We start from the raw sequence: 15072 nt of genomic DNA on the forward strand, positions 1-15072 counted from the left end.
TCTTCAGCTTGCGACGTCGGCATGTATGCCTGAACTATCGTTGTCGGTGTTGGTCTGCTGTCGATTCTGATTAGAACAACCCGGTCACTGAACTGTTCACAGTAACACACCCTCTGCCCTACCTTCCTATTCATAACGAATCCTACACCTGTTATAGCATTTTATGCTGCTGTTGATATTACCCGATACTCATCTGACCAGAAATCCTTGTCTTCCTTCCACTTCACTTCACTGACGCCTACTATATCTAGATTGAGCCTTTGCATTTCCCTTTTCAGATTTTCTAGTTTCCCTACCACGTTCAAGCATCTGACATTCTACGCTCCGACTCGTAGAAAGTTATCCTTTCGTTGATTATTCAATCTTTTTCTCATGGTAACCTCCCCCTTGGCAGTCCCCTCCCGGAGATCCGAATGGGGGACTATTCCAGAATCTTTTGCCAATGGAGAGATCATCATGACACTTCTTCAAATACAGGCCACATGTCCTGTGGATACACGTTACGTGTCTTTAATGCAGTGGTTTCCATTGCCTTCTGCATCCTCATGTCGTTGATCATTGCTGATTCTTCCGCCTTTAGGGGCAATTTCCCACCCCTAGGACAAGAGAGTGCCCTGAACCTCTATCCGATCCTCCGCCCTCTTTGACAAGGCCGTCAGTGCTGATTATTTATCAAAATGTAGGCAGTGGTGCGGATCGAACCCGATACACAAGAGGTTTTGATTCTGCATCAAAGACGCTACCCCTAGACCACAGGTACAGGTCAAGACTCAGATGTCAGCTAATATGATTGCATCATATTTACTGTCCACATCAGAAGCACCACAGGATAAAGCTCATACAGGATACATCAGACCCAAACCTACATTACTCAAGAACAATTTAAAGCAAATTACAACCTCATGTATCAGCTAATAAGATTGCATTCACTAATTCTGCGTAGGCAAGTATGTCAGTCTCAGACAATTTCGCAAGTCTTTCAAAGTTTTTTATTTCTTGAAATTTCTATTATGATACTTCCTTTTGTTGATTTCTTTTAGTTTCGTCCTACTGTTCATCAAAGTAGAGCAGTGTGTAAGCTTAGATTAATTCTAATCTAAGTAATATGTAGCTTCAACAACTCAGTCTTAAAGATTTGTTTCTATTATATTCGACTATTATGAAGAATTAGTTACCTTTAAACAGATTGTTTTACTGTAGGGCACCACCATCCCAAGAATATTTCACACAACAGGGAATAAAGAGCCAAAAACTCATTTAAACATGGACAAATGTGCATCTTGATGTGAACAGTCGTCTGAAGATGAACCTGTCTGTTCGAAACCGATTAGGAAGCTGTTTGTACAAATGGCTGCTGGCTTTTTGAAAGTTTTGACCTAAATCTTGTTATCTTTTGCATGAACTACTCCATCAATATTTGTGAAAAGTGTGTTTTCCAGTTACGTGAAGTCAAATCTCTCTGGGTTTTTTTTTCCATAACTGAGAAGAATGCCTCACACTTGTACTAGCTACAAATTCCAATCACCTTCACCACAGTTTATATTTTACATTTCATTGCCGGTATTCACACTAGTCTCTATTTCCACATAACCATTAACTTATTTTATTGTTAGAAAGTGTTCATAAAGTTTCTTATATTGTGAAGAAGTTTTTAATGTGTTGGATATTATCATAACTTGTTACTATCACCATTCCTGTTAACAATGTGCGTATGCAGCTGTTAGGCAATGTCGACAGAGTGAACATTATCTTCAGGTTCTCTTGGCAGAAATTTATCGTTCTCTCCGTTGCACATCATTCATCATTCCGTCGATCTTAGTCTACCCGCTTCGGCCACTGTTCCTATAAACAAAACGTTAACACTCGCTCCTCTTCTGAGTACCACTTCGCGAGTAGTCCCCGCTTGAGGGCAAATTTAAGGAGTGTGTTTAATATTTTGCGACTATAGATAAATGCAGAGGGTTTCATTTTCTGTGTACAAAATGGTTCAAATGGCTCTGAGCACTATGGGACTTAACTTCTAAGGTCATCAGTCCCCTAGAACTTAGAATTACTTAAACCTAACTAACCTAACGACATCACACACATCCATGCCCGAGGCAGGATTCGAACCTGCGACCGTAGCGGTCGCGCGATTCCAGACTGTAGCGCCTAGAACCGCTCGGTCACCTCTGCCGGCTTCTGTGTACACTCTATTTATTTATTAAAATTGTGTTGAAGAGCGACTGAAGTTCCATTCCGTTGATCTTTATTGATTCCTGCAGGTTCAAGGAATAGATCTAATCTGCCAAGCAAGGGGGTTTTCTGAAATTGCAATTTCTTGGATGCTACAAATTTATTTTCTTAAAAGAAAGAAAAATATTTAAGTAAAAGAAGAAAGTTTAAATGACCTGGATATTGTCACAATAAAATTAGTAATTGGTTTATAGACAGCCGTTGTATTAGGTGAATACAAGTATGCAGATACATCAATCGACGGTTTATGCCGGCAGCCGCATAAACAGTGAAAAAAAGAAAGGTAGGTTCTTCAAAACTGAAGTGTAAATCAAAATTTCATTGCATTATGCACGGAGGTGACGAAAGTTATGGGATAGCGACAGGCACATATACAGGTGGCGGTAGCGTCGTGTACACGAATTATCAAGGGAATTGCATTGGCGGAGCTGTGATTTGTACTCAGGTAATTCATGTCAAAAGTGTTCCGACTTTATTATGGCCGCGCAACGGGAATTAACAGGATTGGTGCTAGATGCATAGGACATTCCATTTTGAAAATCGTTAGGGAATTGAATATTCCGAGATCCACAGTGTCAAGAGTGTGTCGAGAGTAATAGATGCCAGGCATTACTTCTCACCACGGAAGATCGATGGCCGACGGCCTTCATGTAACGACAGAGAGCAACTGCGTTTGAGTAGAGTTGTCAGTGCTAACAGACAAGCAACACTGAGTGAAATAACAGCAGATACGAATGTGGGACATACGATGAACGTATCCGTTAGGAAAGATCGGCGAAATTTTGCATTAACGGGCTATGGCAGCAGACGAGCGAGGCGAGTACCTTTGTTAACAGCACGACACTACCTGCAACACCTCTCGTGGGCTCGTCACCAAGTCGATTCAACCCTAGACGACTGGGAAACCGTACTCTGGTCAGATGAGACCAGATTTCAGTTGGTAAAAACTGATGGTGCATTCGAGTGTGGCGCAGACGTCACGAAGCCATGGATCCAGATCGCGAACAAGGCAACGTGCAAGCTGGTGGTGGCTACATAATACTGTCGACTGTGTTTACATGGAATGGACTGGGTCTTCTTGTACAACTGAACCGATCATTGACTGGAGGTGGTTCGGCTACTTCAAGACCATTTTCAGTCATTTATGGATTTCGTGCTCCTAAACAAAGATGGAATTTATATGTATGACAATGCGCTGTGTCACAGGCCCACAATTTTTCGCAATTGGTTTGAAGAATATTCTTTACAGTCTGAGCGAATGATTTGGGGACGCAGATCGCCCCACATGGATCCCATCGATCATATATGGGACATAATTGACAGTTCACTTTGTGAACAAAATGCTGCATCGGCATCACTTTCGCAACTACGGATGGCTACAGAGGTAGCATAGCTCAGTATTTCTGACGATATGATGAGTCAATACCACGTCGAGCTGGTGTACTACAAAGAGCATAAGGAGGTCCGACACGACATTAGAAACATTCCATGAGTTTTGTCACCTCAGTGGGTTTGACGCATTACGTTCATTATAAACTCTAAAAAAAGTAGCAAGTCGTGATCAAACACTCAGTGTGCCCACTTAACAACAAGTGTAAAGAATGAGGGTTTTATTATAAATTGGCATGTTACTTTCAAGACACTGTTTTTAGTTCTTGTGATGAGATTCAACAGTCGAAATCGATTATGTGTAATTTTGTCCACCAAATGCGACCGACACATTTGAGAGCACAAGAGTGACCGGAAATGGAAGGCGCGCTCCAGTGACCGTTACCGGCTGGCAGTGACAGTGGAGGTGGCCTCACCTGCACCTTGCTGTCCAGCGGCCGCTTGAAGATGATGCTGCCCGAGAAGAGGCCGTCGTGCTGGGTGACGGCGAAGCGCAGCTCGTCCGTGCCGCGGTCCTCACACTCCGAGAAGCTCTTCAGCTGCAGCGTCTGCTTCTGCTGAAACTAGGGCCCAGGTACGTGATTATCCAGAGAACCATTAACCGTACATGACACTGGGTGTGAATGACGACACTCTATCGAAACTAGCGTGTAGGTCAAGTTACTCGGGGCAGAAAGTGAGGTTCTGTCATTAGGTGCTACGCGAAGCTGATCTAACAGTTACAGTTTATCTCATTTATAACTGAAATCAAGAACTGGTCTCAACAAGAAAACGTCTTTAATTCTGCTACGTGTGTAGTATTAGAGGTAACCTAATTTCTCCTGAAGTCCGAAAGTTAACGCGATTTTTATCGTTTTTACGTGTGTGATCAGCTGAAAAGTATCGACAGTTCAGTTTACAAGCGACAGAATTGTATTTCTTCGGTGAATACCTGTTTTTATTGCACTGTGAGTCTTTCAATCCCTCACTTCCAAGGGCAAACGACAAAATATCATTTTCACTTCAAGAATACATACGAAATGTTTATTAGGCTTATATAAGAAATTAAATTCGTTTATATCTGTATTGTCTGCATTTACACAAAATAAGCGTTTATATTTTCATTTTTGCTCCATGTAGTGTTGCCGATATGTAATGTTACTATCGTGATACTGTTATGGTATCTTTTTTGGTTTAAACAGAAGTCATAAATTATGGAAGCACAATTTGTGTAAAGCTACATACTACGGTTGCAAAAGAATTTAATTTCTCGGAAATATATAATAAAACAATTTTACGGGTATTTTTGAGGAATGGTGAGAAAGTTAATGGTGCCTGGCAAACGTATTCTGCCATCTGCTCCTCTGGCAGCATTGAACTAAAATACTCGTAGCGCAGCACAAACAGGTATTCTTTGAAGAAACGTAATTCCACTGTTTATAAAATGAACTGTCAATACGTAACTCTTGGCCACATGTAGAAACGATAACCATCACATGAATAACAGGAACTTTAGAGAAACCGGGATACCTGTACTAGTACATTACAGCAATAATATACCGTGTTATTTTATTCTTGAAATCAATGCTAGGTTACAGCTACAACTGAGAAAAACTGCAACTATCAGAGCTACTTCACACAGCACATAATGACAAAAACTAAGCTTACTGCCCCAAGTCACACGACTTCACATGGGAACTTTCCAATCCGACATGTCAAAACCTGTCCTAATTTTTTTCAAACAGGAATACTATACCGCAAGAAACACTATGTCAGTACTTTAAGTGCTAAGAGACACTACAAAAATTTTTAAACATGTTGAAGTTTTCGGAATTCGTAGCTCGCCAGGCGGCTGGAGAAATGTACACTCCTGCCATAGCTGTAACAGAAAGCGTGTGAGCAACACAGCTAGCACATACACTCCTGGAAATGGAAAAAAGAACACATTGACACCGGTGTGTCAGACCCACCATACTTGCTCCGGACACTGCGAGAGGGCTGTACAAGCAATGATCACACGCACTGCACAGCGGACACACCAGGAACCGCGGTGTTGGCCGTCGAATGGCGCTAGCTGCGCAGCATTTGTGCACCGCCGCCGTCAGTGTCAGCCAGTTTGCCGTGGCATACGGAGCTCCATCGCAGTCTTTAACACTGGTAGCATGCCGCGACAGCGTGGACGTGAACCGTATGTGGAGTTGACGGACTTTGAGCGAGGGCGTATAGTGGGCATGCGGGAGGCCGGGTGGACGTACCGCCGAATTGCTCAACACGTGGGGCGTGAGGTCTCCACAGCACCGCCACTTCCCAGCAAATTAGGGACACTGTTGCTCCTGGGGTATCGGCGAGGACCATTCGCAACCGTCTCCATGAAGCTGGGCTACGGTCCCGCACACCGTTAGGCCGTCTTCCGCTCACGCCCCAACATCGTGCAGCCCGCCTCCAGTGGTGTCGCGACAGGCGTGAATGGAGGGACGAATGGAGACGCGTCGTCTTCAGCGATGAGAGTCGCTTCTGCCTTGGTGCCAATGATGGTCGTATGCGTGTTTGGCGCCGTGCAGGTGAGCGCCACAATCAGGACTGCATACGACCGAGGCACACAGGGCCAACACCCGGCATCATGGTGTGGGGAGCGATCTCCTACACTGGCCGTACACCACTGGTGATCGTCGAGGGGACACTGAATAGTGCACGGTACATCCAAACCGTCATCGAACCCATCGTTCTACCATTCCTAGACTGGCATGGGAACTTGCTGTTCCAACAGGACAATACACGCCCGCATGTACCCCGTGCCACCCAACGTGCTCTAGAAGGTGTAAGTCAACTACCCTGGCCAGCAAGATCTCCGGATCTGTCCCCCATTGAGCATGTTTGGGACTGGATGAAGCGTCGTCTCACGCGGTCTGCACGTCCAGCACGAACGCTGGTCCAACTGAGGCGCCAGGTGGAAATGGCATGGCAAGCCGTTCCACAGGACTACATCCAGCATCTCTACGATCGTCTCCATGGGAGAATAGCAGCCTGCATTGCTGCGAAAGGTGGATATACACTGTACTAGTGCCGACATTGTGCATGCTCTGTTGCCTGTGTCTACGTGCCTGTGGGTCTGTCAGTGTGATCATGTGATGTATCTGACCCCAGGAATGTGTCAATAAAGTTTCCCCTTCCTGGGACAATGAATTCACAGTGTTCTTATTTCAATTTCCAGGAGTGTATCTTTGGTTGATGGCACATTGATAAACAGATAACACGGCACAGCGCGACAGTAATTTGTGAATCAAACTGCAGTTTACGTTGATAGTTTCTCTGACACATTTGTTCACAGTTACTATTCGATCGAATATGCGACTGGTTTAATATACGTACAAATTTGCCGTTACCTTTGCGGTATCGCTGTTAGCTGTGGAATCAAAACTTTGTGATTTTTTCGTATACTCTTGCTAACAGCATCTGCCTTTGTACAGGTTCCAGAGTTTCACAGTAATGCGGAATCGAATTAATATTTTCAGACTTCCAAAGGTGAAGTATATAGAACGTGGTATGCTGTCGAAATCGCATACTTCTGCCAAAGAACTACATGTGTGTTATTTACTAGTTAATTTCTTGAACATCCATTCGAATGATGTCTACATTTCGTTAGAAATTGTGGAAGCATTAGCGGAAACCGGAAACAACTCGGCCATTAGGCCTATGTCAACTGTGGTTTGAACGCTGTTTGTTGTGCTAACTTAAGTCCAGAGCAAAAATAGATTACATTCCAAGGCAAAAGAAAACATGTAGGCCTACAATAATACGTTTCATTGAGAAAGTATAGGCTATAAATATTTGGGTAAACGAAGGAGGGAGGAAACGCTGGTGCAAAAGCAATGTGAAGAGCCTGTTTCGTTTTGTAACATCCGAACATGAATTGTGTATAGGGTAAGAAGAGTTACCCTAAGTACCAAATATGTCCCTAAATGAAACTCGCATACGTGTGAAAGAAAAACTATCCGAAAGATTTACAACTGTTCGTGAGAGTCAGTGCACAGTCACCGAGAGTGATCTGCGTGACTGGGCGCTCTGAACTGCAAGTGAGATGAACATTAGTGATCTCCAGGTTTTTCGAGCAGGTTAAACAGATTCAGGAAATTATACAGGAAATGAAGTTACAAAATTACGAAGTTTGCCTCAAGCAATCCTCCAGAGGAGGTGCTACTAATATGCAATACTATAGAGATATTCGGTGCTGACGTGAAGACGGAGCTTCTTGCTACGCTCTGAAATACTGTGTATAAAACCAATCAGTCAGGTTTCGTGCAAGAACTGGGTGCAAACAGAACTTCATCATGGAATCCATGGATTCCTGTTTCTGTAGATTTACATCTTTCTTCAGCTACTTGTTTAGTTGCAAAAATCTTGTAATCGACATAGTAAAATCTGGAAAGTGAGAGAGAATAACTTTCAATATTACATCCGATACATGTTCTTACTATTCTTGGACTCTTGGTCTTGACTTTACAATATCTCTGTCTTTAGGAGGACAACGAAAAGGCATAACATCATCATCATCATCATCATCTTAGAGTAGTAGGCCTTTTGGCCTGTTCCGTCAGAGAACTGTTTAAGCGATCTTTTTAAGGACGTCCAAAGCTCCTCTTGCCGTTTGGGTTACATTCCATTGCCGGTTTAGTTGTTCTACCATAAGACATACGTCGGACATAGTCTTTCCAATTGCCAGTATTTTTCACATATTTGTAATATATTCAACATTTAGTTCTTGTATAATATCGGTATTTCTTTTGTGGTCCAACAGTGAGTATCCCTATAAAAGCAGAGGAACTTCGTCTCTGATGACTCGACAGTATAATTTCGATTCCATCCGGAGCTAACAGTGTGGTTCAGACTCTTGGTAAAAAATTTAGTCTGCACAGAGATGGCACATGAGTTCGAGTACCGCCCTCTGTCCAAGGCAGTGCTACGCTAAGCTCAGCCACTGTAGAGGCATCAAGTGAAGCGAAAATGTGAAAGCAAGTTGACAGATTTCTTCTTGCTGGGCGCCAAAGATGGTTCAAATGGCTCTGAGCACTATGGGACTCAACTGCTGAGGTCATTAGTCCCCTAGAACTTAGAACTAGTTAAACCTAACTAACCTAAGGACATCACAAACATCCATGCCCGAGGCAGGATTCGAACCTGCGACCGTAGTGGTCTTGCGGTTCCAGACTGCAGCGCCTTTAACCGCACGGCCACTTCGGCCGGCGGCGCCAAAGACTCGATAAATTTAAAGAAGGGCTGTTTTCACCACGTTGTTCGTTAAAATGTGTACTTGTAGCACAATGATCGGCTTCGAGAGCACAGACGGATGTGGACACATCCTCCTCGTTAGTTTATATCATATATCGTGTATTGTATGCATGCTTTTCGGTTGCTCATTCTGAAGTCGAATCCAATGACGACCGCGCTATATGAAGTTGTGCTTGCAGTGAGACATTTTGATCTACGTGGTCTTCCAGGAGGAATGGTCAGTATTAGTGGAAATAACAGGAACGACCACTCGAAGCAAAAAAGTCTGGTAAAGGTGAGCTGTAATATACATTACTGAAGAACGATGAGCGCTTTCTCGTTCTTGCTACTGTGAAACACTTCTCTTCAACTTATCGATCACTAGTAGCTCTTAACTTATACGTTTTAGAACCAACGTTTAACAGACAATTTTTTCTTGTTTTGATCCATGCTACATCCTTACAAAATATAGAAAGCAAAGTGTTCGTGGTAGATATATATTTCACAGTATCGAAGATGAGGAAGTGCTCGTAGCGCCTAAGGTATGCTTTTTAGAGCCGATGTTTACTGAAGATTTTTTTTTTTTTTTTGTGCTTCGAATGATTGGTCATATCCCTGAATATTCCTGTCGTATCTCTGCATACCAGCCATTTTTTCAAGGATACACAGCATTCTTACAAGGAGGACATGTCCACAGCCATTTATGTACTTGAAAATGAGGTAAAACTCGAAACTGAGCAGTAGTGCCCAATAATGTACTGATTTACCTACAGAGCCTGCTGGAAATGACGATATATTTTTTTTTGAAAGTGCGTCTGGATCCCCGGTTCTGTGTAAAGGGCAGAACACCTGAATTTCGGCTCGTACGAGGTACGACGGTGGTTCATGTGCGAATCAAATGGATGGAAGAGAATCGCATGCAACCGTAGCACGGAATGATGGCTTACTATTTCGGACGGAGTGAACTTTTCTTCACAGCGCGGGATCGACTCTTGAACACTAGATGACTACCTGTGATGTGACAACCTGCTGTGTGTTGCTGGCTGGACTGGTGGCACTCACTGCGTAGCATTGGCTTTCATTATTGGGAAACGAACAACCACCTCATATTGCAATAGACAACTGAACGATTGGCGGAATGTAGATTTTGCGGACTGCTCCAGCTTCAAGTTGCTCCGTAGTGATGCTTTTATAAGTGTTACACGACACGTGGTGAGTTCAGTCTACTATATGAACTCATGAACTGCTTAGCAAACAAAAGCAGTGTTGTAGTTTGAGTCAACATCGGATACAACATGCCCTTTCAACTCGTACATATTGGCTGCCATATTACCACATGACAATGCATGGACACGTTTATCATGGAACGTATATGTATTCTTCTTAAATGATAGGGGACCAATGTCTCCCACACGCAAATTCGCCCTACACGTTACCCTTTGAACATACCTATGTGGAATATGATTAGTAGGTCGTTTCTGCATCGCTGTACTCTAGCTAGATACGTTTACACTTTGTCAGCTCTCATACAAATCGAATGGAGGAATATTGTCAGGAAGGGATCGTTCTTGATTCCATCTTATGACGTTTGCAGTCTCTGAGTCAGTACGTGAGGGCTTCAAAGTGCCCTGAAATTTCAGAAATCCTAATTTTCGGTGCATTTTAATGTAGGAAGTGTGGTCACAAAATACGGTGAATAATTTTATTACAGATAATATACTAAGAATACATGGAATTTGTTTTAACCGCCTTCAAAGTACTGTCTGTGGCTAGAAATGCACTTATCCCAACTTTGAATCCCTAACTGGAAGTATGTCTGGAAGGCTTGCTTTGGAAGAGCGTTCAGGTGCTCTGTTGTGACCCTGTCAGCGTGAGGAATTGTGTCAAAACGTTTTTCCTTAACTGCGATTTTAATTTTTGGGAAGAGCCAGAAGTCGCATGGTGCTAACTCTGGTCAGACGTATGTGGCCGCACAGGTACACTTTTTCCGGCCAAAAACTTGCAAATGAGAAGCAAAGCGTGGCAAGGCTCGTTGACGTGATGAAGAGGGAAGCCATTGGGCCATCTTTCTTCTTACATCGTTTCGAAAACATTGTAGCACGCCCTTTTACAATTTGACGTTTACTATTGGTCCGCTTGGAACAAACTCTGATTACACTGCGTCCTAAATATCGAAATAGGAAACGACGACCGTGACTTTGATATTCTATTTTAACTGACGTTCCTTTTACAGGACGAGAGGAGATTCACTGGTTTTCCGCTAGGAACTCTGAGTTCTCATCGTAGGGACATACCCATCGAACCGAGGTTCATTTCCAGCTACAAAACTCGACATGAAGGCTGGATACGAATGAAGACGATCCTTCAACTCCGTGCAAACTGACACATGATTTTCCTTCTGTTCGTCACCCGATAATTGAGGAAGAAATTTTACTCTTCGTAAATAGTTGTTGGCCTGTTTTGACACATTTTGCACATATTTTTCTGCTGTTGATGTTGAAGAAGGTCCCTAGAGTTACTCGCCTTCAACTGATGATTTCTGCTTTTAAAACTGTCGTACACCTTGTAAACAGTAAAAATTTCATTTTTTTGTGACATCTCGTAGTTAATTTGTGCATATATCCGTCTTCGTGTTGCAATTTCCTCATTCTATGTATGCATATTCCTCCAAGTATTTTCTTCTTCCTTTTTTTCAAGTGAGTACTAATAGCGTGCAGGAAACATGTAGCAGGAAAGGGAAATTTATTTAAAGACCACAATTTGCCAGGGTCCGACATTACTTGCTCTGTACAAAAAATACCATTATACTGACAGGAAAGTCATTTAAAGTTGACAAATAAGCACGCCAAGGCAGTAATTAATAATGCAGATAATACGTATATATGGGCATATTCTCAAATAATATGACAACCATTCAGTGTACAACACTTCAGATGTATAACAACTACATTAAATGACAATGTTGAGAGTGACAATTCACAAACTGCGCGTACTTTAACAATAAATTTTTAAATATCGTTCCAAAAATAGGATTAAATGGTTTATGATGACTAACTCAAAACCTCAGCTGCCGACAGGTGTTGTTGATATACCTCGATGTGGACAGCTGAAAATGTGTGCCCGACCGGGACTCGAACCCGGGATCTCCTGCTTACATGGCAGACGCTCTATCCATCTGAGCCACCGAGGACACAGATGAATAGCGCTACTGCAGGGACTTATCCCTTGCACACTTCCCTAAGACACACACCCAACTGTCCACAATTCTGCATATGTATTGTACCTTATACGGCCTTGATAGCATCTACCACTTCATCTGTGGTTACGTCGTCTTGGAGGTCATGCACTGCATCCCCCGGAAGAGTGTTCGTAGTAAGCTGAGCGACTTCTGTAATCAGTGCTGCAGAATGCGGTACGGCTGCGTATAGCCCGGCAAAATGAGCATGGAGAGCACGACCGATGCTTTGTTGGGTGTCGTGCCGGCGCCCTTCCACATCAGTGAGTACTTGGATCAGAGCTCGTCGTCGTCGTTGTCTTTCCTGAAGGAGATGGTACATCGACCGACGTTCTTGAGGGATACGATTAGAAGCACAAGAACGGACTACAGTTCCTTCCAAGTAACGCAGCATGATCAAGGAGATCTGCGCCATCGTGCGATGGACCTTCGACTGCCGGGCTGGCGAGAAAGGCATCGTCGCACAGTCACGTAGTATGGTGTAGCAGAAGTGCAGGGTTAGTTTGCCACGCCTTAAATTCCTTCCCATAACTCATCAGTGTCTTCCTGAGGGTCGGCTTTGCACAGGAGAGCCACCATGATAAGGTGCAGTCATAGGCTTCTCGACGATGGCGGCAGCGTGGCCCGACAGTCTGAGGAGGTCAGGTGAGCGACATTGAGTTTCCACAGACCACGAATATGCCACAGTCGCTGTCGGGCGAGAGTGACGTAACAGAGGTACGCATCATGGTCTGAAAAGGCCAAAGGCCAGACTTCCGCATGACGTGTGCCATCAGCAAGGGAGCGAGTAACGTAGATGCGATCTATGCGGCTGGACGAGTGAAAGGTGTAGAATGTATAGCCCGGCTGAATTCCGTGGAGCTTCTTCCAAGTGTCAACAAGTCGTAGACGGTCGATGACCACTGAGAGAGATGCACAAGGTGAATGTAGCGGGAGTTGGTCCGCAGGCTCTTGTGTCGAGTTAATATCCCCACCGAGTACCGAATCGTCCTACGGACCTGTGAAGAGGGGTGTGACGCTTTCGGCAAAAAAAGTTTGCCAGTCATGACGGCGGCCACTTCCGGACGGAGCGTAGATATTAATAATACGCACGCCGAACAGTGTGAGGGCCATACCTCGCGCAGTGGGGAGGTAGATGACGTCCTCTGTAGGGAGTCCGTCGCGTAGCAGGATGGCGACTCCGCTACCGGTGTCGGATGCGGGGGAAACATGGGCGTTGTATCGGGTGGGAACTAGGAAGTCAGCCACAAACACCTCTTGTAAGAGTGCTATATCAACACCCGCAGAGTAAATAGTGTCTCGGAACATGGCCTGTTTGTGGGGGGGGGGGGGGGCACGAATAGTGGCAAGATTTATCGTGGCGATACGATATTGCTGTGTACGGCCGTCCTCAGTATTTGCCGAACGTGCGGTAGAAGTAGACGGCAGGTGGAGACCCACCGGTGGTGCCGCAGTGGCGATAATTACTGGCGGGGCGCCAGCCCCAGTGTCGCCGAGGTGGACTCCTGTGCAGACACGCTGGCAGTCTGTTCCACTTCTTCTTCAACGTCTTCGGCCCAGGAAGCTGACGACGTGGACATGTGACGGTCACGTACTTCTGGAACGGGTGTTGTGGATTCCACATCATGAGTGGCAGGGGGACCGCCACTGCTCCAGTCGCGTATGGTTCGCGGGAAGAACGACTGTCTGAAAGCCTCCGTGCGCGCTCTAATCTCTCTAATTTTACATTCGTGATCTCCTCGGGAGGTATAAGTAGGGGGAAGCAATATATTCGATACCTCATCCAGAAACGCACCCTCTCGAAACCTGGCGAGCAAGGTACACCGCGATGCAGAGCGCCTACCTTGCAGAGTCTGCCACTTGAGTTTGTTAAACATCTCTGTAACGCTATCACGGTTACCAAATAACCCTGTGACGAAACGCGCCGCTCTTCTTTGGATCTTCTTCATCTCCTCCGTCAACCCGATCGGGTAAGGATCCCACACTGATGAGCAATACTCAAGTATAGGTCGAAGTCACCTCCTTTGTTGATGGACTACATTTTCTAAGGACTCTCCCAATGAATCTCAACCTGGTACCCGCCTTACCAACAATCAATTTTATATGATCGTTCCACTTCAAATCGTTCCGCATGCATACTCCCCGATATTTTACAGAAGTAACTGCTACCAGTGTTTGTTCCGCTATCATATAATCATACAATAAAGGATCCTTCTTTCTATGTATTCGCAATACATTACATTTGTCTATGCTAAGGGTCCGTTGCCACTCCCTGCACCAAGTGCCTATCCGCTGCAGATCTTCCTGCATTTCGCTACAATTTTCTAATGTTGCAACTTCTCTGTATACTACAGCATCATCTGCGAAAAGCCGCATGGGACTTCCGACACTATCTACCAGGTCATTTATATATATTGTGAAAAGCAATGGTCCCATAACACTCCCCTGTGGCATGCCAGAGGTTACTTTAACGTCTGTAGACGTCTCTCCATTGATAACAACATGCTGTGTTCTGTTTGCTAAAAACTCTTCAATCCAGCCACACAGCTGGTCTGATATTCCGTAGGCTCTTACTTTGTTTATCAGGCGACAGTGCGGAACTGTATCGAACGCCTTCCGGAAGTCAAGAAAAATAGCATCTACCTGGGAGCCTGTATCTAATATTTTCTGGGTCTCATGAACAAATAATGCGAGTTGGGTCTCACACGATCGCTGTTTCCGGAATCCATGTTGATTCCTACAGAGTAGATTCTGGGTTTCCAAAAACATGATACCTGAGCAAAAATCATGTTCTAAAATTCTACAACAGATCGACGTCAGAGATATAGGTCTATAGTTTTGCGCATCTGCTCGACGACCCTTCTTGAAGGCTGGGACTACCTGTGCTCTTTTCCAATCATTTGTAACCTTCCGTTCCTCTAGAGACTTGCGGTACACGGCTGTTAGAAGGGGGCAAGTTCTTTCGCGTA

At 44.4% G+C, this 15072-nt stretch overlaps 1 protein-coding gene across 1 annotated transcript in view; it reads right to left on the minus strand.

Moving 5' to 3' along the window:
- Positions 1-15072, minus strand: part of LOC126481904 (uncharacterized) — a 120702-nt gene that overhangs the window by 20531 nt on the left and 85099 nt on the right. The window contains exon 4 of the mRNA XM_050105861.1: positions 4041-4187. Coding sequence (XP_049961818.1) covers positions 4041-4187 — 147 coding nt within the window. The remainder of the gene's footprint in view (positions 1-4040; positions 4188-15072) is intronic.

The sequence above is a fragment of the Schistocerca serialis genome, chromosome 5 (assembly GCF_023864345.2).
Source record: "Schistocerca serialis cubense isolate TAMUIC-IGC-003099 chromosome 5, iqSchSeri2.2, whole genome shotgun sequence".
In the NCBI taxonomy this organism is placed as follows: Eukaryota; Metazoa; Arthropoda; class Insecta; order Orthoptera; family Acrididae; genus Schistocerca; species Schistocerca serialis.